The 25344-nt window shown below is 52.9% G+C and overlaps 1 protein-coding gene across 2 annotated transcripts in view; it reads right to left on the reverse strand.

Annotated features, from left to right (window-relative positions):
* Positions 1 to 25344, reverse strand: part of LOC120390070 (trypsin-like) — a 45110-nt gene that overhangs the window by 7203 nt on the left and 12563 nt on the right. The window contains exons 2-5 of one of the 2 annotated variants that reach the window (XM_039512352.1): positions 11008 to 11087; positions 9737 to 9808; positions 1600 to 1756; positions 91 to 344 (exon numbers count right to left, since the gene is read on the reverse strand). In XM_039512352.1, the coding sequence (XP_039368286.1) occupies positions 91 to 344; positions 1600 to 1756; positions 9737 to 9776 (451 nt within the window). In that variant the 5' untranslated portion in view covers positions 9777 to 9808; positions 11008 to 11087. Of the gene's footprint in view, positions 1 to 90; positions 345 to 1599; positions 1757 to 9736; positions 9809 to 11007; positions 11129 to 25344 lie in introns of both variants that reach the window. The other variant, XM_039512351.1, reaches the window with a different exon arrangement.

A 25344-nucleotide genomic window follows, 5' to 3' on the forward strand; every position in this document is an offset into this window, starting at 1 on the left:
CTAGTAATGTATCTTTTTCTCATTTTTCCGACCTGCTGGCTCCTTCCCCCTTGAAGCGAAGACCGCCCCCCAACATTGGTGTTACCGTACATTGAGGACTTTTTGTTGTTCCCCATCCGGACACCACACATTCCTCCCCAGACAAGGGGCAACTCGTAGGTAGCTCCAGGGGCTGGACATTTTTGTTGAAGTTAGCCGGGGTGAGCAATTTGATGAGCATGATGTCATTGTCCTTGCTGGCAGAGTTATAGCCGGGGTGGCGGATCAGTTTCTCTGAGAGTCGCAGCTGCTCTGTCCAATCCAGACGCTTGATGTTGTGCTCTCCCAGGCGCACGCCGATGGGGCTGCAGAGAAACAGGCGCATGTCAGAAAAGCGTGGGGCGGGGAACCTAGTCCCTGGTGGAAACTGGGCACTGGTTGTTGGGCTGGAATCCCTGGGGGAGGTTCTCTGGCCTGGGCTATATAGGAGGTCAAGCTGGATGGGTAGAACATGAATCTATGGAATCCGCGAATCTCTGAAGGTGGAGTTAAGGGTACACACACAAGGGGGTGGAGTTAAGGGTGCGCTAGCTCAACCATCAGATATGGGCTGGATGCAGAAATCGCTAGGTGTGGCTATGTGGTCAAACACAGGCACAATCCCATGGGCATAGAAACATCCTTTTACAAACACACATGTACACAATCATGTATACACTCTTCCCCCCGAAAATTTACAGTCACACATGCTCTCCCCAAACACACAAATGCACAATCACAATCACACATGTGCTCCCCAACACATGCATAAATGCATAATCACATTCTCACACTAACTCCCAATCACACACTACTCAAAATACATGCATGCACAATTGCACTTTCACACTCACAATCACACATGCCCGTCCCAAAACATTCACAAATCCTCAAGCACACTCTCACAATCACACCCCCCCTCCCTTCACAACATGCACAACCGTGCTCTCAGACCCACTCACAATCACACATGCCCTTCCCAACACACACACACACAACTGCACTCTCACACCCGTTCACAATCAGACATGCAATTCCCAAGACTTGCACAACCGCACTGTCACCAGGGGCGGCTCTAGAAATCACGCTGCCCCAAGCAGCGCGGTGCGCTGCGCCGCCCTTCCCCAGTCCTGCGGCGGGTCCCTTCTTCCCGCGGCTCCGGTTGAGCTCCCGCTGCGGCAGGTCGACCGGAGCCCGGGACGAGCAGACCTGCCGCAGGCATGACTGCGGCGGGTGCCGTGGTCCCGCGGCTCCGGTTGACCTGCCGCAGTCATGCCTGCGGGAGGTCCAGCCGAGCCGCGGGACGAGCGCCCCCTCCGCAGTCGTGCCTGCGGCAGGTCCACTCGTCCCGGGCTCCGGTCGACCTGCCGCAGCCATGACGGCGGCAGGACCGCCGGCCCAGCCTCCCGCCCTCCCCGGCGGCAGGGGACGCCCCCTACATTTTGCCGCCCTAGGCACCAGCTTGTTTTGCTGGTGCCTAGAGCCGCCCCTGACTGTCACACCCACTTACAATCACACAGCCACTCAGCTACACACAGACCCTCTCCACCTTGCCCGACACCCCCACAAACCCACACTTACCAACTGACGTGGCAGTGGGCCGCGGTGACAACCCAGTTCCTGGCAATCAGGGTCCCTCCACAGTTGAGCTGGGAGCCCACAAAGAGGGCGGCCTGCCAGGGCATGGAGTGAGGCGTGCAGGGGGCGCCGCCGATGATCCGGTCATTCTGGCTGCTCACTAGGAGGCAAAGCAGAAAGGTTCACAACTGGCAAGGGAGGGGAAGCTCTGTGATACTGCAGCGCTACCCTGCTTAGCCCCAGCTCAGATCAGGGTCCCCCAGCTCCTTCCTCCTCTTGCTTCAGTGTCTGATTCAACTCCGCCCCAGGTGCAGCCAGTGGAAATTAGAAAACTTCACCAAACCGTGCCCTCGCCGTTAGCCAGCTCAGTCCCCCGGCTTTTCTGTCTCCGACCCGACCATCACCGCAGCCTCTGGGCGCCTCACCCCTATTGCCCCCTTTGTACATTAGAGGATGTAGTAAGAAGAGGGCCAGAAACATAAGCCCATGTATCAGAGGCCTGGTATGAGGCCTGAGGCCTGAACTAAAGTAGTCAAGACTTTGCTGACATGAAGCAAAGTCAGGTTGTGAGAAAGAGGCAGGCCCTGCGCCCAGAATTTGGCAAGCACAGGGCTGATATTGCAAAAAACACACATTCCTCAGAGCAGGGCCGGATTAACTTTTTGTGGGCCCAGCGCCAAACATATTTGTGTCCCCACCCCCTGGGGAATGAAGAGGCGGGGGGCAAGAGCACAGCGGGCAGGGTGGATTTGATTTAAATCACCAGTCAGGAAGACACAATTTAATCCTGGGTTTCTACATAAAAGTCCATTCTTGGTGGTTGTGATAACCTTAAAACATAGTCTTCACAACTCAGAGATAGATGTAGGTTTCATTTTTAGAAAGTACACACGATCATTTTTAAACCGTGATTTATTTTGAAAACTTTTCAGATGAGTTTTACACAGGGGCGGCTCTAGTTATTTTGCCGCCCCAAGCACGGCAGGCAGGCTGCCTTCAGCGGCTTGCCTGCGGGAGGTCCCTGGTCCCACGGCTTCGGTGGCACGCCTGCGGGAGGTCTGCCGAAGCCGCAGGACCAGCAGACCCTCCGCAGGCATGTCGCCGAAGGCAACCTGCCTGCTGCCCTCGCGGAGACTGGCAGAGCGCCCCCCGTGGCTTGCCGCCCCAGGCACACGCTTGGCGTGCTGGTGTCTGGAGCTGCCCCTGGTTTTACAGCTATATCAGAAAATGAATGAGTGTTTGGTTATTTCATTTACCAAAGCAGATATTTATGAAGTCATTAGGAGGTGAACTATCTCCAGTTCAACAGGTCAATCATTAATATTTGGAGGATTTTCTTGCCAGGCTGTGAGAGGAGGAGAACATCACCAGACAGACATTTAAAATGTTTTATTTAACTAAAACAATAACGTTAAGTATTCTGGACTTTTTCCCTTCAACAGCAAACATAATATTTTAACAAAAAAACCACGTCCCTCACTTCTCACATTTATCTCCAGACGTCTCCTTGTCCAGATCTATGCTGCCCCCAACAATCTTCTGTTCATTGAACTTTTTGAAACTTTTCACTTTTAAAGAGAGATAAGGGATTGACCCTGCGCACATAAATTTGCAGAGGGACAATAGAGTTGAGGTCTGTTATTTCTCACCTCTATACATTATTCATTTATTTAAAAACATTTTTGCTGTTAACAAGCATGTTACCTCTGGAGACACAAATCCACAGTTTGAGAACTGCAAAACTAAGCATCTCTGATGGTATCTTCTAGACTGAGCACTGAGTCCCATTGGGTAGATAGAAAAAATAACCTAAATAATCTATACAGAAGTCTGTGGAACCCCATAAGAATGGATCCCTAAGCCTGTAGAACTGATGAATGAAATTGTTTTTAATTGTTCACTTTATTAATGTAACTTCATAAGTAAAGTGTTATGAATGAAACAACATTCATTCGGAAAGCCGGTTACCCCAATAACTGGCTAATTAACAATTAAGACGCTTGTTAAGAGCCGTAGCTGTTCAGCCAGTCGCTTTTGTAAGTTTCACTGTCAGTCCAATTCCTGCTTAAATCAGGGAGACTTGCACTGTTTCAGTATTGTAACTTCTGTTCACTGTTTGCCATATTGTAATTCAAACTCCATTTTACAACGCTTACTCCATTTTGTAAAAGCTTGCTGCAACCTTCATTTTTGCAAACCCTGCTGTAATCGTATTAGTCTAGTTTAGATGTGTGAATGAGATATGGATGGATGATGGAATCAACCTCCAGCACCAGCCCATCCTGATGAAACAGAGTTCAAACACCAATGGCTGAAGATGCAGACAAGAGCCCTAACAAAGTAAGAAGACTGCATCCAACAAAGTGGGGATTCACCCACGAAAGCTCATGCTCCAATATTTTTGTTAGTCTATAAGTGTACGTCCAGACTACCCACCGTATCGGCGGGTAGCGATCGATTTTTCAGGGATCGATATATATCGCGTCTCATCTAGACACGATATATTGATCCCCGAATGCGCTCCCGTCGACTCCGGAACTCCACCACCGCGAACGGCGGTAGCGGAGTCGACGGGGGAGCAGCGGACGTAGATCCCGCGCCGTGAGGACCCGAGGTAAATCGATCTAAGATACTTCGACTTCAGCTACGCTATTCACGTAGCTGAAGTTGCGTATCTTAGATCGATACCCCCCCGCCAGTGTAGACCAGCCCAAAGATGCCACCGAACTTTTTGCCACAAAGTAAGAAGTGTCCACCCTAAGAAGAAAAGAACAAAGGGACAATAGAAAGAAGATCAAAGCCAGGCTGAAAGTCAGGTCTGCAATTGACAGGTGATCAATCACCAAACCCAGAGGCAGCGTGACACAGCAAGACCTACAGACTCTGGATTCAAACTAAAGCCTACAAAAAGGATGGGTGAGATGGAAGACTTGGAAGGGTAACGTTCTGCTGCCAACGTGGGAGGACAGACCCAGCCCTTCCTTGTGTGCGGCTTTCCTGGCCAGTTAGCCGCCACACGCTACGATCCCAAGCCGCGAACTCAACCCAGGAACTCAAGCTATGCTCAGGACTGGTAACTATACAGAAGCTGCAGAACATCTGGTGTGTGTGTGTAAGTATTAAGGTATTAGCTAGTGGTTATAGATCAAATTGTTATCATAATAAATGTGGCATCTTTGCCTTGCCCCCTGAAACGATCCTGTGTAGTTTTGTCTGCATAACAAGCCATGAACTGTTAGAACTCATTTACAAAACTTTTCTTAACCATGACATGACTATATTGTCTCATACTGTAGAATCAGAATTTATAATCCCTATTCCATGATATATTGTACCTTTAGATTGGATTTTTGAGGGGAAAAACTATTTAAATTAAAAAATTCTGATTTTTTTTTAAAGTCATTGATTTTTATCCACCCTGACAGCTGGGCATGGTGGGAAGGATTGGTCCCCAGCTGGAGCGAGGGAGGGGCCGGGGTGAGATGTGGGGCGTGGGGGGAGGATTAGTCCCTGCTGACTGAAGCAAGGCAGGGGCTGGGGGCAAAAACACAGTGGGGCGGGGGCTAAGGTTGGTCATTGGAGCAAGGGAGGGGCCGGGAGTAAACTGCAAGCGCAGCAGGGCTGAGGACAGGGCCGGCTCCAGACCCCAGCGCACCAAGCGCGTGCTTGGGGTGGCGTCCCGCCGGAGGGCGGCAGGCGGCTCCGGTGGACCTCCCACAGGCATGCCTGCGGAGGGTCCGCTGGTCCCACGGCTTCGGTGGAGCATCCACAGGCATGCCTGCGGGAGGTCCGCCGGAGCCGCGGGACCAGCAGGCATGGCTGCGGGAGGTTCACCGGAGCCGCTGGGACCGGCGATCGCCAGAGCGTCCCCCGCAGCGTGCCGCCCTGCCTGGGGCGGCGCAAATCCTAGAGCCGCCCCTGGCTGGGGAGGGGGTAAACAGGATCCCCCCTCACCCCTGCCCACACAGAGCAGGTACCTACCTTCTCCCTGGTTCTAGCCCATTCTCTTCACCTCTCTCTGCACCGAGCTGAGGGTGGGGGTGCAGGGTCTGGGAGGGAGTTAGGGTGCAGGAGCAGGCTGGGGGTTGGGGTCCGGCCAGGAGCTAGAATGAGGGAGGGGGCTCAGGGTTGGGGCAGGAGGTTGGGGTGTGGAGCGCTTACCTGGGGCAGCTCCTATTCGGTGTGTGGGGTGCAGGTGGGTATGTGGCGGGGGGGAGGGTGCAGGAGCTCCCATTTGGTGCTCAGGGTGGGGATGTGGGGGGTGCAGGAGTCAGGGCTGGGGTCGTATGGGGGGGGTGCAGGAGTCAGGGCTGGGGAGGTGGGCTGGGGTTGTGGGGGTGCTCTCAGCCCCCTGCCCTGAGCCGTTCACAGCAGGGGGCTGGAGGGGGGGATGCCCCGATTCCACCCCCTTTCCCAAGGCCCTGCCCCCACCTCTTCTCCACTTCCTCCTCTCTCTCCTGAAAGTTATGAAATGTTCAATGCCAAGGAACAAATAGGGGTAGGGGACTGAATTTTCCACGGCCTCCCTCACAAAACACATCACCACTTTGCCCTTTAGTAATTCTCCTTTGGAGGGGAAAGCCGGGCACGTCTCTCTTTTTGCAAAGTCCTGTGACCTCTTTCAGCTAAAGAAAACATGTGAGTGCTGGTGATGCAATAGCTCCTTACCCCTCTGCCCTTACAGCGGTGGGGGATGAGTCAACACTGCACCCCCACCTTAAGGCCCCCCTGACCCCTGATGCCTGCACACTTCAGGGGACAGCAGCTGCTGTTGGAAGGGGCATTTCTCTCCCTAGTGTTAAGCTGCCCGATGCTCCCAGGACTTGGAGGGACAGCGTGGCGGCTACTCTAGCCCAGGCTGGAGCTGGGAGGAAGGCCACGGGTGCTGCTGTGCAAGGTCCCTCGCCCCCATCAGGAGTTGGAGCAAGGAGGGGGAACCAGGGGCAAGGAGTGGAGAAGTGGGAGGGATGAGCTGAGGGGGAGAGGGGGTTCCGGGCCGGGCAGGGGGCACAGCGGGAGAAGGATGGGGAGGAAGATCTGGGAAAAGGGGGCAGCCTGCAATGTTCCCTCCCCCCCAAACAGCTGATCGGGAGCAGAGCGTGAGTGAGAGGAGGAGGGGCGAGTACAACACGCTGGGGAAGAGGCTGGGGACGGGGAGCGTTGCTGCCAGCTGCAGTGCAACAGCAGGACAGAGTCCCGGGAACAGCAGCACCAAGCTTCCCGGGGAAGAGATGCCATGCCGGGGCCCCTTTGGAGCATGGGCCCAGCGCCAGCGGTGCCACCGGCGCCATTGTAAAGCCGGGATTGCCTCAGAGGTGCTCGGCATGGGACACTCATGCAAACACATTCTAGAAGGGTGGTACCAGAACACCCTGATGCCAAACACACTTGCCAAAGATAACAGGAACATGCTGTTCCATCTGAAAGATAAGGTCAGGATGACAGCATGAGAGACAGATGTTTTGATTGAACCAACAAGTACAAGGCAATAGATGGCGCCGTAAGATATCAGTGGCAACACGTAACTTGTTTGTACTGGGGTATAAAGATGCATCTCAGAGGGAGTGTCTTTGGCCAGCTGAGGGGGCAGTGGAAAGTCCCACCACTGACTGAGCTGGTCCATCGTCACGGGCAGACATGTGCTAGTGTAACTGTAGACATTGATCTGGGGAGCTAGGACTGTGCTTTGTTGACAATAAACCTGGCCCGGTGCCTTCACACCTTAACGGATCTTGGGGTCATTGGGCGGTTCGTTTGAGGTCTCCTGTGCAAGGCTGGGATGGCATATGGAGGGAACACATACACGCAGCTGAACATCTGACGACATTGGTGACCCCAACGTTTTGATCACTACTTTAGTTCAGGCCTCATACCAGGCCTCTGATACAAGGCCTTATGTTTCAGGCCCTCTTCTTACTACACGGGAAACTGAGGCACAGAGCAGCAACGTGACTTAACCAAGGTCACACCATGTCTGTGTTGGGGCAGAATTGAAGCCACGTCCACCGCATCCCAGGCCTGTGCGCTAACCACTGGGCCATCCTTCCTGGCTCCCGTTTGCAATCGATCGTTAGCAATTAAAATCATCTCGAAGGGGGGACTCCTTATTTGCTTCACAGACACCTGCTTAAAGTGCAAAGCCATGCCCACCCCGTCTCACAAAACCGTGCGCATAGACCAGAAATCAGCGTACATTCTGATCAGCCGGAACAATTAATCACTGGAACCACTGCCTGAGGATTCTTCATCACCGACAACTTTGACATCAAGATGGGGCCTTTTACAGAAACATCAGCCTAGAGGGTGCCGTTTTCAGGCCTGCGTGATGCAGGAGGCCAACCTAGATTATCACAATGGTGCCATCTGGCCATGAAAACACACCCACCTGGGTGCACACACAAGCCTGCAGATGATACTGAGAAATACACCCTCCCACGCACTAGGGTTGCCAACATTCTACTCGCACAAAACCGAACACCCCTGCCCCACCCCTTCTCCAAAGCACCGCCCCTTCTCTGAGGCTCCGCCCCCACTCACTCCATCCCCCCTCCCTCTGTCGCTCGCTCTCCCCACCCTCACTCAGTTGCTCATTTTCACCAGGCGGGGGCAGGGGGTTGAGGTGCAGGAGCGGGGGGGAGGGTTCTGGCTGGGGGTGCAGACTATGGGGTGGGGCTGGGGATGAGGGGTTTGGGGTGCAGGAAGGGGCTCTGGGTTTGGACCAAGGGGTTCAGAGGGTGAGAGAGGGATCGGGGCTGGGGAAGGGGGTTGGGGTGTGGGAGAAGGGTCAGGGGTGCAGGATCCCAGCAGCAATTAGCTCAAGCAGCTCCTGGAAGCAGCGGCATGTCCCAAGGCCGCCCAGAGGATTCAGGGGGTCTGGGGGTAAAGCAATTTTGGGGGCCCCCTTGATAAGAAAGTTGCAATACTATAGAATACTATATTATTGTGGGGGCCCCTGTGGGGCCCGGAGTCTGGGGAAAATTGCCCCACTTGCCCCCCCCCCCAGGCGGCCTTGGCATGTCCTCTCTCCAGCTCCTACATGGAGGCGTGGCCAGGCGGCTCTGTGCACTACCCCATCCGCAGGCGCCACCCTCGCAGCTCCCATTGGCCATGGTTCCCAGCCAATGAGGGCTGCAGAGCCGGCGCTTGGGGCGGAGGCAGCATGTGTAGCCCCCTGGCTGCCCCATGTGAAGGAACAGGAGAGGGGGGGACACGCCATTACTTCCAGGAGCTGCGCAGAGACACGGCAGGCGGGGAGCCTGCTGTAACCCCACTGTGCCATCGACCAGACTTTTAACGGCCTGGTCAGCTGTGCTAACCGGAGCTGCCAGGGTCCCTTTTCAACTGTGCGTTCTGGTCAAAAACCAGACACCTGGCACCCTTACCTCACACACGTCCACTCTCGCATATTCACACACGTGCATTCAAACACAACTGTGCACCTCTGCATTCTGCAAATATGGTAAGGGCTGTTCTAAAGAGGACGGGGATCGACTGTTCTCTGCGTCAACCGAGAATGAGAAGGAAACGGCTACGTCTGCATCAAAGGAGAGGGAGGGTAGATATTTGGAACAACTTTCTCAGCTCTGGAATCGACGTGAAAGGGAGGTTGTGGAAGACCCGTCACTGGAGGTTTTTAAGAACAGGTTGGTCAAACACCTGCCCGGGATGGTCTACGTTTACTTGTTCCTGCCACAGCGTGGGGGGATGGACCCACTGACCTCTCGAGGTCCCATCCAGCCCCTCATTGCTGTGATTCAATGCGCACGCAGCCCCACACCTTCGCAGATAAACACCAGCACACCACCAGAATATGGAACGCCCAACCGTGCAGGCACGCACTCAGTCTTCTTTGCACAATCCTTGTGGATAAACACACAGTCGCACGCTCACACTTGCACATGCTCGCAGATAAACGCAAACACACACACACACACACATCCACCCATGCCCTCACAGAGAAACACAGATAAGCACAGGGTTGTGCACACACACACACACACACAATCGCGCCCAAGCACACACACTCAGACACAAACGCTCACACGCACACAGCCAGAAACACACGAGTGTGCAGACACCCCCCCCCCCCGACAGAGCAGGGCTCATCCCCTCCAGTAGGGGGTGACACATACACACTCACCTGCAGTCACCAACAGCAATGCGATGCCCAGCTGCTCCATGCTGGTGGGGGCTGCTGGCTCCGGGAAGGCCCCTGTGTGCCAAGGGGTTGTGCGGGGGGTTGGGGGGGAGGAAAGGAATCATTACTGGGGGATTGGCCCATAGGACACGCCCCACTGCAGGCTCCGCCCCCTGAGCCCTGCCCATCACCCTTGCAGGCCTGCCACCCTCAAGGAATCCTGTGCTCTGATTGGTTCCCGCCAGAGCATCTCAGCACTGACCAATGGGAAAAGAGTGTGAGGGATGCTCTAGGTCTGGTCAACCAGTAGGGCGGGGCCCTCATCGCGCCCCGGCAGGGAAAGGTGCTTGGGCCATGGGGCCCGCAGGCAGGTTGGACCCGGTGAACCACGGGCCAAGAGGTGGTTGGGTTCAGGCCAGGCCATGCGGTGGCATCCTCCACCCCGAGGCCTGACTGCACGCGCTCTTCGGGGTGTAAACACCAGTGGAGTCACTCCTGATTTACACCAGGGTGAGCGGGGGAGGACTCGGCCCTACTGACACCAATGGAGTCAATCCTGATTTACACCGGGTCATCGAGGGGGAATTGGCCCCATTGACACCAGTGGAGTCACTCTTAATTTACATGAGGATGAGCGAGAGGGGAATTGGCCCCATTGACGCCAGTGGAGTCACTCCTGATTTACATTGGGTCATCGAGGGGGAATTGGCCCCATTGACGCCAGTGGAGTCACTCCTGATTTACACCAGGGTGAGCGGGGGAGGAGTCGGCCCCATTGACACCAATGGAGTCATTCCTGATTTACACCAGGTGAGTGAGAGGGGAATTGGCCCCATTGACACCAGTGGAGTCACTCCTGATTTACACCAGGTGAGTGAGAGGGGAATTGGCCCCATTGACGCCAGTGGAGTCACTCCTAATTTACACCAGGGTGAGCGGGGGAGGACTCGGCCCCATTGACGCCAGTGGAGTCACTCCTGATTTACACCAGGGTGAGCGGGGGAGGACTCGGCCCCATTGACGCCAGTGGAGTCGCTCCGATTCAGCCCCAGCACTCACGCCAGAGGGTCAGAATCTGACACCAGTAAGTGAGTGGCACCACTGAACAAAAACCCAGCCGCTCCCCCCAGAACCACATAATCAACAACCTTTGTGTCGAGATCACACACGTCATTTCTGATCATGGCTCCAACGCGCCCTGACAGGTCAGAAAGAGGCCCCCGATCCGCAGAGCAAAAGAGAAGAGAACCAGGCGGGCTGGGCCTGCGAATTACCTGCAGCTCTGGCGTCCGCAGCCTCGTGCGATCTGTTGATGGAGACAGGCGCAGCGTAGCTTTATAATGGGACTTCCTGGCTGGCCAAGAGAGATCTGGTCTGTCAAATCTACCTTCAAATCTGAGGATCACACAATGTCAAGATCTCCAGGTGGGAACCTCCCAACGCCTCCAGGAGCTGTGTCTATAGGGTGGATTGGCCCAGGGAGCAGGAGCAGGGCGGATAATTGTGTTCTGCCCTTCCCCACAAGTTAAGCTCTCCGGGTCAGTCAACACCCGGCAAGGCAGCTTCCAAAGAACCAGCTCCGATCTCAGTTCCCTCTTTCCCCACCCATCACCGGCTTTTATTCCAGTCCTGCCTGAGGCAGCAGGAAGCCGCTGCTAGTGACAGGGTGTGTCAGTCTTCATCCTTAATCCTTCCCATAAGGAAGAAGTCACATGCTCTTCCTTCTCTGGTTCTACAAGCCATGGGGGCCGGCCAGGTGCAGAAGGGGCAGGTGGAGAGGGATTTTTCCAGCATATTTTTGCAACAGAAAAAACAAAAAACAAAAAACCCACTGGTTCATTAAAAGTGAGATTGGGGACAAACCTCCCGATTTTGAAAGACCAAATTGTCTGTTTTGACAGTTTTCTGAACGAAAAGTGTCGGGTTTTTCGGCTCCCAACAATTTTACCTTTCAGACTTGGATTTAATTTAGCTGGAAAACAAACAGACAAGGCTAAATCCATGAACAACAGTTGAAATCGAAACGCGCTTCAAAACAATCACCGCAAAATGTTCCCGTTGACCCAAGCTGAAATTGTTTCCAATGTGTTTGTTTGAAAAGCTCGTTGAAAATTTGACTTTTTGGCCCAATTTGGGGGGAAATGTTGTAATCTCGCAAATTCTCTGGGTCCATTCTGCTTATGTCAAGGCCAGGCCAGCCAGGCCTGGAGTTTCCCCATCAACCCAAGGAACCTGACCCTCGAGGACTCCTTAGTACTAATACCTACTTGTTCATGAGTAGATCTCCAAGTGCTTTACAAAGGAGTGCTGTGTCATTATCCCCATTGTACAGATGGAGAAACTGAGGCACAAAGCAGGGAAATAACTACCCCAAAGTCAATCCAATTAACTAGTAGGACAACGTCCTTAGGGACAGGGTGGATTCTCCATCACTTGGGAAATGGACATCGCTTTCTACAAGCACCACACTAGCTCAACCAGCAGATATGGGCTGGATGCAGGAATGTGCAAGCAACAACTCCTTCTGCTGGAAAAAGCTCCATCCCCTCACCTGGGCCCTGCCCACTCCCAGGGGACTTACACAGTAGCAAGGTCCCCTTACCCCCCCTGGGGGTACAGAGCCTGAGCCCATTGCTCCGAGAAGGGGGAGCTGCTCTGAGCGTAACTGACACAGTGACGCTGCCTGAATCTGCAGAGAGCCTGAACCCATCACTGAGAGAAGGGAGCTGCCCCCAGTGTACCTGACTCAGTAACACTGCCTGGGTCTGCAGGGAGCCTGGGACAGTGGCTCAGTGAGCAGGGAGCTGACCTGAGTTTGACCTGATGCATAACACCTTAGCTCAGCAGTGGCAGGGCACCGGGAATGTCATCACAAGTGACACATCTCAGCACAATGTCACAAGAATGATACAGAACTCCCTCAGGGCAGCTGTCATAATGATCGGGAGGGGCCAGTTTAAATTAGGGCCCAGGATGGGGAAGCAGAAATACGCCCACCAGCTGCTCCGCACAGATCCTTTATGTTGCTGTTATCTGTGCGGGGAAGCAACAGACGAGGGACTGAATCACCCGTGAGTGAGATCAGATGCCCACTCACTCTAGTGAGCAATGCACCAAGGCCAGGATAATATGCAATAGTGTCTATTCTCGTTCCTCAGCCTCATCCATTGACACACACCTCATCCTTTCCTAGACCAGGAGTGCTGGGTTCAACATCCTGTCTACTGCAAGGAAGTAGCTGAGTACTCTAAGCGGCAGCTGATTCAAGATCTGGGTTAAAATATTCCAAGAGTGAGATCCTGATTAGAGCCGGCCAAAAGCCAGACTGTCCAATCCATGACAAATCCTGACCTGTTTTCATTCTGATTTGGAGCAAGAACGGGAAAACTCCCTACAGAAACACCAAATTTCAATTTGGTTTGGCTGGAACATTCTAGCTCACTACGGAGAAATTTTTCTTCTGATTCCCCCACGGAAATGCTGATATTTGGTTCGGTTTTGCCATGATAAAAATTGAAAAGTTCCACTCGGATTCTGACTTTCCCCCCTTAGTTTACAGTGCATGATCATTGACGGTTACGGCTATGAGCCAGTAACGGCTGCCGCGATTTTATGTGACTTCCGCAACTTCCGTCCTGCACGGCGGGACTCCAGCTGTCAGCCCCGGGCAGCGAGGCTTGGGCTTCCGTGATCTACTTTTTATTGCCTGAGTCCTGTCCGTGACTTTTACTAAAAATTCCTGTGACAAAATCTTAGCTTTATTTATAGTCAAATCTAAAATCAGCTCGATTCTGGAATGTTAGATGGGTTGAGATCCGCGTTACTACAGAGAATTCTTTCCTGGGTGCTGGCAGGTGAGTCTTGCCCACATGCTCAGGGTTTAGCTGATCGCCATATTTGGGGTTGGGAAGGAATTTTCCTCCAGGGCAGATTGGCAGAGGCCCTGGAAGTTTTTCGCCTTCCTCTGCAGCATGGGGCACAGATCACTTGCTGGAGGATTTTCTGCAGCTTGAGGTCTTCAAACCACACTTTGAGGACTTCAATAACTCAGACATAGGTTAGGGGTTTGTTCCAGGAGTGGGTGGGTGAGATTCTGTGGCCTGCGTTGTGCAGGAGGTCAGACTAGATGATCATAATGGTCCCTTCTGACCTTAAAGTCTATGAGTCTAGGAAAGGTCACCTGAAAACGAAAGAGCAAAGCGTTCCCTTTCGGCCCCATCTAACCGCTTCCCCCCCCCCCCATTTTTCTTTTCTAAACACAGTCGCATTCAAAGGGAGGAAATGGGATTTTTCTGACGGAAAGAATGGGGGGGGGGGGTTGGACAATTTCCCACCAGCCCCCTCCAGACAAAGGGGGCAGATTTAAGTACCAACTCAGGGTGCCCTCACTTATCCTCGCTGAGGACCTACCAGCTGAGGCCTTTTAGGACTTAGTTCCCCTTTTCCCAATGCACCAAACTGACCCAGGAGCCTGAACTCGCCGTGAATTAAGCACCTAAACCCCTTTCCCCAAATCACTTTGGAAGATAGGACTTAGGGTGTTAAGGAAATTTTTTAACCCAGCTCTGGAGCCGGCTGTGCTGGCAGGAAGTAAGGTAATTCTTTCCGCAGCGTGGTGCCGAAGGTAAGGACAGTAGGCTCAGACACCACCTTCCTTGGTTCTCTTCCCAGCCCTGCCACTGTGAGACTTTGATCGAGTCCCTTCATCTCCCTGTGCCTCACTTTCCCCTCCTACCCATGTCTATTCCCACTGTAAGCTCAGGGAGTGTTTCTCATTTTGTACAGCACCTGGTACAGCAGAGCTGCGACTGGTGTCACTGACTGCTACCATAATGCACCTGCTCGTGCTCGCACCCTTATCATCGTCCCCTGGGTAGAGTCATAGATTTCGAGAACCAAAGGAACCATTCTGCCCATCCAGCCTGCCCTCCTGCATGGCCCAGGCCAGAGAACCTCCCCCAGGGATCCCTGCCTCCTGCCCAGATCCGGGAGTTGAACTAGAGTGACGCTAAGGTTGCCCTTTTGCTGTGTGCCCTTAACTCTGCCCCTTCATATATTTCAAGCCAATACCTGGTGGGTGAGCTAGAACAGAGCTGTTAGAGAGAGGTGCCCGATCTCTGTGGAAAAGACCCCAAGGGCTGGAGAATCCACCCATCCCTGGGCCGTCATTCCTGGGGCCAGTTCCCCTTATTTCCAGTCTGGATTGATCTGGCTTCAGCTCCCAGCTGCTGGATCATAGAATCATAGAATCTCAGGGTTGGAAGGGACCTCAGGAGGTATCTAGTCCAACCCCCTGCTCAAAGCAGGACCAAACCCAACTAAATCATCCCAGCCAGGGCTTTGTCAAGCCTGACCTTAAAAACCTCTAAGGAAGGAGATTCCACCACCTCCCTAGGTAACCCATTCCAGTGCTTCACCACCCTCCTAGTGAAAAAGTTTTTCCTAATGTCCAACCTAAACCTCCCCCTCTGCAACTTGAGACCATTACTCCTTGTTCTGTCATCTTCTACCACTGAGAACAGTCTAGATCCATCCTCTTTGGAACCCCCTTTCAGGTAGTTGAAAGCAGCTATCAAATCCCCCCTCATTCTTCTCTTCTGCAGACTAAACAATCCCAGTTCCCTCAGCCTCTCCTCATAAGTCATGTGCTCCAGCCCCTTAATCATTTTTGTTGCCCTCCGCTGGACTCTTTCCAATTTATCCACATCCTTCTTGTAGTGTGGGGCCCAAAACTGGACACAGTACTCCAAATGAGGCCTCACCAGTGCTGAATAGAGGGGAATGATCACATCCCTCGATGTGCTGGAAATGCCCCTACTTATACAACCCAAAATGCCATTAGCCTTCTTGGCAACAAGGGCACACTGTTGACTCATATTCAGCTTTTCATCCACCGTAACGCCTAGGTCCTTTTCTGCAGAACTGCTGCCTAGCCATTCGGTCCCTAGGCTGTAGCAGTGCATGGGATTCTTCCGTCCTAAGTGCAGGACTCTGCACTTGTCCTTGTTGAACCTCATCATATTTCTTTTGGCCCAATCCTCTAATTTGTGTAGATCTTGCTCTGCTGTTGTCAGCTGGGTTAAGGAACCCTCTGCTCCCCGAAATCTTCTCCCTGGGGAGACGCTGACAGACCTGGATCAAGTCCCCTCTGAGCCGTCTCTGGGAGAAACTCCACAAATCGAGCTCCTTCAGTTTCTGCTTTCAAGTGGGTTTTTCAGCCTTTGGATCATCCCCATCACTCTTCTGTGAACCCTCCCCGATGTCCCGTTTGACATGAGGCCACCCCCCAGAGCTAGGCGCAGTCTCCAGTCAGGGTATCCCCGCTGCCATATCCAGAGGGGACCCCACCTCCTGGCTCCTGTTCCCTAACCCCAGCTTCTCCAGCCCGGCGTCTCCCTCTTAGCCACAACATCACATGGGGAGCTCATGGGCAGTCGGTTCCCCCAGGACTCCTAGGTCCCTCCCATCACTGTGCTCCAGGGTGCCCTCCGCCCCCCAGCCTGGACGTGTGAGCTGCAATAAATAACTATTTATGAGCAAAAAATCACCCCGTTCCTTTATAGCGTCACACAGGGAGCCCATGGGCAGTTGGTTTGCACCTGGATCCTGGCATCCCATGTTGTCCGCTCATGTTCCCTTGTAGCTCTGCCCAATTTACCCCCGAGATCTCTACAAATCCCCCCTTCTTTCCTTCTGCTTTAATGAGCAAACCGCTCCAGTCAGCCTGTTCCACTCCCGACACACAGCCATCCACCGACCCTCTGCAATCCCGGCCACCGGGAAAGGTGATCGGCACCATGAGTCATCCTCCCACCTGGGCTTAGGGCCAATCCCGCTCCGATGCCAACACAACAATCGCGCAAGGCCTCCCAACGAATCGCTCAAATCCACAAGGCGGCGGCTCGGAGAATTGCACACACTCGGCTTATCTTCTGGGAAACGTGGAACTTAGGGCCAAACGGCTTCCAGGTAAAACTGGGAAATCCGGCACTCGGGCATTTCAATCACCTAGTCATTAGTCCTCTTGCTCGTGCGTTGACGCCCAGCTCCCACAATGCACTAGGGGCATTCCTGACGGGCAAGATTTTGACACAGCCTTTGGTAATTGAAGGCCAGCTTGTGATGCTGTATGGCCTAGTGGCTACAGCAGTGGGACACAGGAGGCCTGGGTTCTAGTCCCAGCTCAGCCACTCCCCCTGTGCCTCAGTTTCCCCATAACTTTGTAAAGTGCTTTGAGAACTGCTGAGGATAAGAGCCAGGGCACGTTATAATTGCAGCGAGAGGAAATGAAATAACATGTAAAAGGAGCTCAATCAATTTTGATTCTCCTAAAGAAGGTTAAGCGGTAACTATCAGCCCCTCCTGGGGGGAGAGATTTTGGGGAGCTTTGAACCCAGCAGAGAAGAACCAAGCAGAGCGAAAGCCAACAGTTGGCAGAGGAAGTCTGCAAAGTTCAGATTAGAAAGAAAGAGGATTTCTTCAGTAGGAGGGGAATTAACATTGGATCAGCTTGAAGAGGGGTACATGGGACACTCCATCTCTTGGGCAGGACACCTGGGTTTTCTTCTTAGCTCTGTTAGGCTCTGTGTGACCTCGGGCAAGTGACCACCCCCTTCCGTGCCTCTGTTTCTCCTCCTGCCTTTTGGCAATTGAGATTCTGAGCTCTTTGGGGCAGGGCAGCACCCAGCACAATGGGGCCCTGATCTCAGCTGGGGCAGGGCCCATCTCTCGCTGAGTGTCTGGGCAGCGCCTGGCACAACGGGGCCCTGATCTCAGCTGGGGCAGGGCCTGGCTCTCACTCTGTGCCTGGGCAGCGCCTGGCACAACGGGTCCCAGTCAGTGATGAGCTGCCAAAAATCTCAACCGGTTCCTTATAAAAAGTTCTGATTTAAGGGTGGGGGGGGAAATGGGGGAGGAGCCGGGGGAGAGATCCTCATGGGGCTGGGGGCCCCTGCAGGGCCTGGGCCAATTGCCCCACTTGCCCCCTCCCCTCCCCTCCGGCCAGCCCTGGAGCTTGCAGCAGCCTCCCCCTCCACACACCCCCCTTGCTGGGCCATTCAAAAAGCGGCAGGACGACTCCAGAGCTCAGCTGAGCTGCCCAGCTGGTGCCAGTGGCTGGCCACGCTGCAGCTGGAGGGAAGCAGGGGAGGGGACGGGGGAGCCTCAGCCTCCCCAGCTGGGAATTCTGGGAGCAACAGGATGGTCCGGCCCACGGACCGGAGTTCTTTGCCCACCCCCTGGCCCTTTAACAACTGGTTCTCCACGGAGGTCTAATTTTAGCAACTGGTTCCTGGGAACCTGCTCCAGCTCACCACTGGTCCCAGTTCTCCTTTGGGTCCTGCGGTACAGAGGTGTAGCGAGTGCCCTCCGTACCCTCCGACCCCCCGCAAGGAAGGGGGCCCCTAAAAGTGGGGAAAAAATGTAAGGTATAACTAGGTAAGTGACATTTATTGACGCTATTGCACAATCCATGTCGGTTTTACTGACAAAACCGTGAAGTCATTATGATACATCATAATGCTATTGGCTACATCAGTTGTCTGTCGGTCAGTTTCGAATTTTAGTTGGACCCATTCAAAGAATGTGTATTTGCGTTCATAATGGCAGTCGGCGGATAAATGTTATTAATTTAGTTGTTTAATTTTTTATCGTTTGAAACGATTCGTTTCCAATGCAGAAGCGTGCTTTGTGATGTCTAAGAGAACGTATAAGAGCGGAGCTAGTAAACGAAAGGCAGCAAAAGATGCCGAGAAGGAACTTGAGAAAATTCCAAAGTTGTCAACGTATTTTGCGCTGCAATCCAACGTACAGGTACAGGCACATGAAACGGACAGCGCTAGCAGCGACGAATCATATCCAGAAGTATCCAGAAGTGCTTCAAGTGAGGTCGAAGGTGAAGCCAGTTGTTCTACCAAACAAACTGTGACAGATATTCCAGCTGCTGCCGGGAAAGAAGTATCCGATTCTGAACCACTGACTGATGATCCAGGCGACTGGCCGTCTATAATATCGGACAGGAAAGTGTGTGACGTTGTTGCACGTGGCTCACCGCAGCAGAATGAAAGTTACGAATTTCCATTTAACGAGGAAAGATGGAGGTTCACAAGTACTCATTTCTATCGAACCATGGCAAATGGCGAGAAAATAAGACGTTCATGGTTAATGTACTCAGTTCAGAAAGATGCCATTTTTTGTTTTTGTTGTAAATTATTTGGCACTGGTGACATACCGCTATGTCGTGGAACATCTGCTTGGAAAGCACTGTCAAAAAGACTTCAGCAGCATGAAACAGGCAAAAGTCATCAAGACTGTATGGTGAAATGGTTTGACCTTCGGTCAGGCATAGTAAACCGTACATCTATTGACCAACTCGAATTGCAGGCTTTTCTGAAAGAAAGAAATTTCTGGAGAAATGTTGTCAAACGCATGGTTGATGTCGTTATTTTCTTATCCGAAAGAAACTTGGCATTTCGAGGAAGTAATGAAAAGCTCGGCGATCCTTCGAATGGCAACTTTTTGGGACTGTTTGAATTGCTTGCAAAGTATGATACTGTCCTCAGCGAACTTTTACAGAGGATTAAGAAGGCAGAGACACATGTTCAGTACCTCAGTCCACAGATCCAAAATGAGCTGATTCAATTTGTTGCCAGTAACATTCAAGAGGCCAACATAGCGCAGCTTAAAAAAGCAAAATATTATTCAGTTATTTTGGACTGTACTCCCGACATGTCACATGAAGAACAGATGTCCGTGGTGTTACACTTTGTTGAATGCAACGGTGAAGATGGTGTCAATATTTGTGAAGCGTTTGTTGGTTTTCTTAATGTTCATGATACAACTGGTGAGGGCTTATTGGAAGCGTTTCTTGAAAAGGCAAACAACTTAGGAATAGACATTGCTGACATGAGAGGCCAAGCTTATGATAACGGCGCAAATATGAGAGGAAAGAATAAAGGAGTTCAAGCCCGCATGCTAGAAATAAATGACCGTGCCTTGTATGTACCATGTGGAGCTCACACTTGGAATCTTGTGATCTCAGATGCGGCAAAGTCATCGAAATATGGCGTTAACTTTTTCGGTCTGATTAACAGAATATACGTTATCTTTTCTTCGTCACCTTCACGTTGGGATATACTTCAAGAACATATGCCAATATCTGTTAAAGGGTTATCGGACACTCGTTGGGAGTCGAGAATTGATGCTGTGAAGCCATTGCGTTATCACCTTGAAGAATTGTGCAATGCTTTGTCATCTTTGGGAGAATATGCGCTCGAAAAGAAAGATGGCAATACAGCAACAGAAGCTGGTACGCTTTTAGACCATGTTACTACGTGGCCTTTTGTTCTGACTGTGTACACGTGGTACGATATACTATTTCACGTCAATAAAACCAACAAATGAATTCAGTCACCAGATGTGTCAATTGACGTACTGCAGGCAGAAGTCGGTGCTACAATGAAGTTTTTGGAAGACTATCGAAATACAGGATATAACTCTGTGGTCACAAATGTACGTGAAATAGCAGAGCATATGGGTATTGAGCAGGTGTTTCCAGAAACCAGGGTGCGACGTAAGAAGAGAATGTTTGATTACGAAAGTGCTGATGATTCGAGTCGTCTTTCTGCCGAAGAAAAATTCAAATCGCAGTTCTTTCTTGTTCTCACTGATCAGGCCATATCTTCTGTTTCGTCGCGATTTGACCAACTCGTGGAGTGGTATAAGTTGTTTGGATTTCTGTACAACGCTAACAGCCTGAAGCAGTGTCACAGAGAAAATGAACTGGAGAATCACAGCAAAAATTTTGAAAGAAAAATGGGAGACATTGATGCCAAACAAACTCATAATGGAATTGAATCGTTTTATTTATGTCATCGAGAAAGAGAGAGGACTTGTCACGGCAAACAATTTTTTTAACACCATCAGTTTAGGACTAAACAAAGACTGTGAATGGCTTGCCAATTACAGAACCAGTTTCTCCTCCCTTGGTTTTCACACCTCAGCTGCTGGAACAGGGCCCCATCCTCCCTGATTGATCTAACCTCGTTATCTCTAGCTTGCTTCTTGCTTGCTTATATATACACACCTGCCCCTGGAAATTTCCACTGCTTACATCCGAAGAAGTGGGTGTTCACCCACGAAAGCTCATGCTGCAAAACGTCTGTTAGTCTATAAGGTGCCACAGGATTCTTTGCTGCTTCTACAGAACCAGACTAACACGGCTACCCCTCTGATAATTTTTTTAACATACATATACAAGAACAGCCTTCAGGAGATATATCCAAATATTTGCATTTGCATCAGAATTCTTCTGACCACACCAGTTACTGTCGCCGGTGCTGAAAGGAGCTTCAGCAGAATGAAACTGATCAAGAATATCCTGCGCTCAACCATGACAGATGACAGGCTTTCTGTGCTTGCAGTTATCTCAATCGACGCATTGATTAACCAATTTGCGGAGAACAAGGCTCGAAAGAAGCGCTTTGCGTAAATACGGAATACATGTACACTGTAGGCCTATGTATACATAATATGAACCCTGTATATTGTATAAAATAAATACCGCATTCCAGTTTCTGCATTGTAAGGGGCCCTGGACATATGTTCGGAGGGGGCCACGTTCTTTGTTGCTACGGCCCTGCTGCAGTAACACTAATAACACTGTGTCAGTAATTGGGTTGGCTATAATGTGGCTTATTCAGCTTTTGCCCAAGGGCTGTCTGGGCTGAACCTTTTGTGACTTTCCAGGGATGTCTCTAGGAAGCCAGTCCCGACCAGTGTGTCTCATCAGTGGCTCAGGGTCAGAGGCAATGGAGTCTCAGCACCCCCCCCCAGTGTCTAAGCAAACAAATGCCACCTGAGAGGGGCTTGGACACCCAAATTCTGCCTCCCCAGAGCCCACCTCTCAAGTTCCCCCCCACCCCTTACTGTGGAGCAGCCTCACAACCTCCCCACTTTTTGAAGAAGGGTTGGATTAGCCTCCTCCTCCTTTTTTTTTTAAACAGATGGGGAAACTGAGGCATCAAGGAGCTGACTTGAATCTGTGGCAGAGCTGGGGCTTGACCCCAGGTGCCCTGATTCCAACACCCCCCTACAGAAAGAGGAGAGATGCCTCCGCTGCACTGTCATCAGGTCCACGGGTTGAAAATCCCCAAAATGGGCCAAGCAAAAATCACGAGAGTGGCTCTAAAAATCACGAGATGTTATTAAGAAGTCATCACGCCTGGGTTGGGTTTATTCACCTTCTGGTTTCAGAGACTCTAAGCACCACATTTTCCTGCTGCCCCTCCCGTCCCCCACACGCCACCGTGATGGTCAGAAGCTTTCTTTACTTTTCAGCTCAAGGTGGTGTGACGAAGTTCCTCCTCCACCTTGGTGGGTCCTGCACTTATTGGCAGATTTGCTCACCTCAGTGATCTTCCCCTCTGGTGGAACCCACAGTCTGGATCAACTCCTCCTGTGTCTGATCAGGAGTTGGGAGGTTTGGGGGGAACCCGGGCCCGCCCTCTACTCCGGGTTCCAGCCTAGGGCCCTGTGGATTGCAGCTGTCTACAGTGTCTCCTGTACCAGCTGCATGACAGCTACAACTCCCTGGGCTACTTCCCCCTGGCCTCCTCCAAACACCTTCTTTATCCTCACCACAGGACTTTCTTCCTGGTGTCTGATAACGCTTGTACTCCTCAGTCCTCCAGCAGCAGCACACCCTCACTCTCAGCTCCTTGCACCTCTTACTCCCAACACCACAAACAAGTGAGCTCCTTTTTAAACGCAGGTGCCCTGATTAGCCTGCCTTGCTTGGCTGCAGGTGATCTAATCAGCCTGTCTGTCTTAATTGGTTCTAGCAGGTTCCTGATTACTCTAGTGCAGCCCCTGCTCTGGTCACTCAGGGAACAGAAAACGACTCAGCCAGTGACCAGTATATTTGCCCTCGACCAGACTCCTGGACCCCACTGGTCTGGGTCTGTCACAGTAGCTTCTCTCTCCCCCAGCGACGGGCTCAGACTCTCTGCAGACTCAGGCAGCGTCGTTGTGTGGTCACACTCGCGGCATCTGCCCCCTCTCCCAGCGATGGGCTCAGGCTCTGGGCAGACTCAGGCAGCACCGGACACACTTAGGAGGTTTTTCTGAGCTTTTCTCCCCAGTCACAAGGGCTAGAATCTCATTTTTTAACAAAGGAAATTCAAGATTCTCCCGCAGTCCTACACCTCCAGGGGTGGGGGTCCTGGGCATGGGGGGGCTACGTGGTCTGATTTTTCAAAGAACTCAGCCTGTAAACTTGGAGGGCCGGGACTGTTGTTTTATTTTGTGTTTGTACAGCTCCTGGCACAACGGGGGCCTGGCCTGGGGCTCCTAGGCACTACCATAATACACCTAATAAAGAGCAATAATAGCAAACAGCTCTGACCACAATGAGCTCTTGGTTCATAAGTGGGGCTCCCACACTGCCGTAATACACCTACTAATGCGCAGCACCTAGCACAATGGGGTGCTGGTCCATGACTGGGGTGCCTAGGCACTACCATAATATACCTAATAATGCACAGCCCCAAGCACAACAGGGTCCTGAGCCATGACTGGGGTTCCTAGACACTACCGTAATACATCTAATAAAGAGGAATGATAACGTACAGCACTGAACGTAAATGGGGCCTTGGTCCATACCTGGGGCTCCCGCACTACCGTAATACACCTAATAATGTACAGAGCCTACCACGGGTGCCGGTCCATGACTGGGGCACCTAGACACTACTGTAATATGGCTAATAAAGAGCAATGATAACATACAGCGCCGAGCACAATGGCGGGGGGTGTCTCAGTCCATGACAGGGGTTCCTGCATGCTACCGTAATACACCTAATAATGTACAGCGCTCTGCACGATGGGGTGCTGGTAAATTGGGTACCGGACTCTAGTGGCCCCTACCCAATAGTGCCCAGCCCTTTGCCTGTGTGGGATGGGGAAGTGGGGCCGAGAAGGGGCCAGGCCCGGGGTGGATGCCAGGAGACAGGCGGCTCTCGGGGTGAGTCAGCTGGGCTCGGCGACTCGGCCGTGTTGCAAGCGAGGTCACAGCCTCCAAGAATCGGGGAGCAATGCCTCCCCCGGCGTGGGGCAAGTGGGGCCGGGGTGTTGCAAACAGGCTCAGCCAGCCAGGGTGGCTGCTGGCAGCAAAGTCACGAGTGGAGGCGTGGAGTGTCGTGTGCTGCCCCACAACAGAGTCGCCTGGGGAGACCTTTACCCCTCGTGTACAGGTCCCTACCCGGACGGGGGTGGTGGCTGTCACAGTCATACCCAGCCTGGGGAGCAGAATACATGGATGCCATCCGCAGCTCTGGGAGGGGAGTGAGGTCTAGTGGTTAGAGCAGGAAGGGCTGGGCACCAGGACTCCTGGGTTCTATCCCTGACAAGGGGAGGGGGGGTCTAGTGGCTAGAGCAGGGGGGTTGGGAGCTAGGACTCCTGGTTCTATCCAAGGGGAGGGGGTCTAGTGGTTAGAGCAGGGAGGGCGGGGAGCCAGGACTCCTGGGTTCAAACCCTGGCTTGGGGAGGGGGTCTAGTGGTTAGAGCAGGGGGGGGGCTGGGAGCTAGGACTCCTGGTTCTATCCAAGGGGAGAGGGATCTAGTGGTTAGAGCTGGGACTCCAGGGTTCAAGCCCTGGCTCGAGGAGGGGGGTCTAGTGGTTAGAGTGGGGAGGACTGGGAGACAGGCATCTCACATTCACAGGATCTGGTCTCTGCCCCTTCAGCCTACCAGGGTCCCACACAGCTCCCATGGGGCAGGCCCCATGGCCTCCACAGCTCCCAAACTGGGCTCCAGCCCTCCCCTCCTTCCTCCAGGGCTCCCCACCACGCCAGCCTCGGGCAGAAGCCTGCCCTGACCCCCCCAGGGTGCAAGGCTCTGAGTAGGAATTGGCAACGACCCCCATGAAGCCTTTTCCCAGCAAGGGAACAATCACTTCGTCCCCTGGCCTGCAGCAGCTGAACTCCTGGGCCTTAGCAGGCGAGAGGAATGGGGAAGCAGAATTCAACCTGGCCGGCGCCAGGGCTCCACTGAGCCATGCCCCGCTCTGTTTCTCTAGCTCTGCCCTGTTAGCGTGCCCCCCGCGAGCACTCCCAGAGCTAGCAGTAGGCACCTGCAACCCATCGCCTGGAGCCCCGAGGTGGGGGGGCAGCATGGGGGGCTAGGGGACGTCTGCGCTGCAATGCCAGACCCACAGCAGACTCAGGGGGTGCAGGGCTCGGGCTGGGGGACTATGAATTTGCAGCCTGGACAGTCAGGCTCGAGGATCAGAGACCCCCTCGGGAGGGGGGAGGGGTCCCAGGGCCTGTGTTGCACCCCAAATCCCGCATGTCCGCACTGCAGTGTCATCCCCCGGCAGGCCGAGGCCCGGGAGCCCGATCCGGCTGCCCCAGGCCAGCCGCGGGGCTGTGGTCGCAATGCGGACATCCCCTCAGTGACTAGCCCCCAGCGCCAAAAGGATGCACCAGCCCTGCCTGGCATGGTGGGTAGATGGGGAACCCTGATGGGAAATTGACCCCGAAATTGACCCTGATCTCCCATGTCCTAGGTAGCCCATCAATTATCCCCCCTCTCCCCCAACAGGCCACGATGCCCCTGG

The sequence above is a fragment of the Mauremys reevesii genome, linkage group 24 (genome assembly GCF_016161935.1).
Source record: "Mauremys reevesii isolate NIE-2019 linkage group 24, ASM1616193v1, whole genome shotgun sequence".
Lineage (NCBI taxonomy): Eukaryota > Metazoa > Chordata > Testudines > Geoemydidae > Mauremys > Mauremys reevesii.